This window comes from Acanthisitta chloris, unplaced genomic scaffold (genome assembly GCF_000695815.1).
Source record: "Acanthisitta chloris isolate BGI_N310 unplaced genomic scaffold, ASM69581v1 scaffold141, whole genome shotgun sequence".
NCBI lineage: Eukaryota > Metazoa > Chordata > Aves > Passeriformes > Acanthisittidae > Acanthisitta > Acanthisitta chloris.
In genome coordinates, this window is record NW_008654129.1 from 13,100 (window position 1) to 15,480 (window position 2,381).

Below are 2,381 nucleotides of genomic sequence, written 5' to 3' on the forward strand. Positions count from 1 at the left end.
GAATTGCGTCCTGGTTTTGCCTCTGTGTCAATGTGAAGCAAATCTTCATCTGATGAGTCCTCACTCTGTGAAAACAAGGAAAAGATTCAAAAAAGGAGGAAATTCGCTGAGTTAATCAGCAAGAACAACACAATCATTCCTGCAGCAAGTTGCTCCTCCAGAGACACAGGGCTAGCCTCTGGAATTTGCTTTCATTAAAGAAAACAGAACAAAACCAGTACACGGTAAAAAAAATAAATTTCCTTGCAGCCTGCAGACATGGTAAGTTTTTCTTCCCCTTTCCAAAGGTTTGACATCTGATCCTGCACATGGGATTAAAACACTCTAACAGTGGTGTTTCCAGGTGCTGTGTTGCCTCCCCAGCCCCTGCTCCTGTTCTTCAGACCATGGCCCATCTAGGAAAGGAAGGGAATGTGTGGCCATGGCTCTGGCAGCCCAGATGTGCAGCAGGGCACAGATCTGTATCCTGCAACACTACTAACACTGACAATCCAGACACAAGGACAGACCCACTTCTACAGTGTCATGTGGGGCCATGGGAGGGAGCCGCCTGCATCTGACCATCTCTCTGGAGCTGGGATTTCTATGCACTGGAGGCTAGAGTCTAATAAAACAACTTTTTCTCCCCTTTCTGTCCTGCCCTAGGCCACTAAATTCCCACCCCTTACTGCTCAGAGTGCCAGTCTGTTCTCTCCAGTGACTCCCTCCTTAAGATCCTGCACAGGAAGATACCACCAGTCTCAAGGTGTCAGCTACTGACTCTGGCAAGGTCTGCACCTGCTCCTGAATATCCCAGAGCCAAACCAGGGTGAAAGAAATTCCTTAGTACTTAGGGTGAAACATTTTGGTCACCTTCAGTTCTCTCTTAAGGAACTATTTTGCTTTTTCTGACTTATTCAGATATAATAATATGAATTTGTATTAACAACAGTTGGGCAAAGCATTTCATTTTAATGTCATTTGATTTCCAGCATTGACCTTCTGTGCTAATACAGAGCAAACTTACACCTGGGCTGTTCCACTCCTGAAGGTCAGCTAGCCACAGGCACACTGACACTGCCTCAAGGCAGGGACAAGGTCCAGTATCCTGCTGGGTCAGGCCCCTTCTAGATGTCAGCCCATAATGGGCAGAGAGAGACTCTGCCCAGTGACAGCAAACAAACGCTTTAACTGGTACATAGCAGGTACAGAATCACAGAATGGTTTGGGTTGGAAGGGACCTTTGAGATCATCTCATTCTGGTGGATGCCTCCTTGTGAAGGTACAATAACATCATACCTTGTATGGTACTGACTCCACCTTTGGCTTCTTAACAGGAGTATGCTGCAGGGTGTCTTTTTTATCTGATAAAACTGAATAAATAAAAAGAAACACAAAGTCATGGTTCTTTTCCCTTAAAAAAACAGCCCTAATTCCACTTACATTCGAGTGACAGATAAGACACGGTTTGAATTATTATAAACCACATACATTTTAAAGACTATGTTGATGCCTTTAGGCACTCAACACCTAAGACTCTGTGGAACAGATAAAGACAAACCAGGAAATATTCTTACAGGGAAGTTCTCTTTTTGCAATGTTTTTCTTCCTTCTGATTGGAAACTCATCAATTTTTAGTTCACCATCATCTGACACATATTCATATTCATCCCGGACAGGTTTGGCTTTGTCTTCTTTAAAATTCTGCAGTGATCCAAACACACTGGTGTTCAGCTGGGTTTTCACTCCCTTTGAACTGCCAAAAACAAAGTGACAAATCAGTAAATATACTCTGAGTAGAAAATAGCTTGTGACTTGGCAGACAGAAAGACTATGAGTATTTCTATGCAGAAATCTCATTCAACTTGAATACTTTCATGGGTGCCACAGCAATTCAAGTAATTTTACAAACACATTTCTGACCCTACAAGTTATATCTCAAAACAGGATGCTGACTAGAGCACTAGAAGTACTTTTTGTGGTAGTGTATTTTCCACATTGAAAAGAAAGACAGAATTTCATCTTCCTATATAAAAAATAAAAACAATGACTTTTCAATCTGCCTTTTTAATTGATGTGTGTTGTCATAGTTTTACTTACCCAAGCAACTTCTTGTTAGAGAAAGAGAATGTAAATTTGTTGTCCTTATTTCCTGACAAAGGTGTCTTTTCTGATTTGTGTTCCTCTTCCATTTTTAGAAGTGAATCAGGTTTACTGTTCTGAAAGGCAAAGGACCCAAAACAAAATAATTAAATCAGTTAAATGAGTCATTTGTATTTCTGACTCACCGGTAACCTCAGAGAATCCATTCATCTATAGGCAGATAAAAATAGAAGCACATAATCACAGAATCCCAGAATGGTTTGGGTTGGAAGGACCTTAAAGATCATCTTGTCTTGTCC

General features: G+C 41.3%; 1 protein-coding gene across 1 annotated transcript in view; it reads right to left on the reverse strand.

Annotated features, from left to right (window-relative positions):
• Positions 1–2,381, reverse strand: part of PHF2 (PHD finger protein 2) — a gene marked incomplete at both ends in the record, with an annotated part of 39,757 nt that overhangs the window by 13,095 nt on the left and 24,281 nt on the right. The window contains 4 exons of the mRNA XM_009083344.1: positions 1–65; positions 1,279–1,352; positions 1,557–1,735; positions 2,080–2,198. The exon at positions 1–65 is cut by the window's left edge and continues 96 nt beyond it. Coding sequence (XP_009081592.1) covers positions 1–65; positions 1,279–1,352; positions 1,557–1,735; positions 2,080–2,198 — 437 coding nt within the window. The remainder of the gene's footprint in view (positions 66–1,278; positions 1,353–1,556; positions 1,736–2,079; positions 2,199–2,381) is intronic.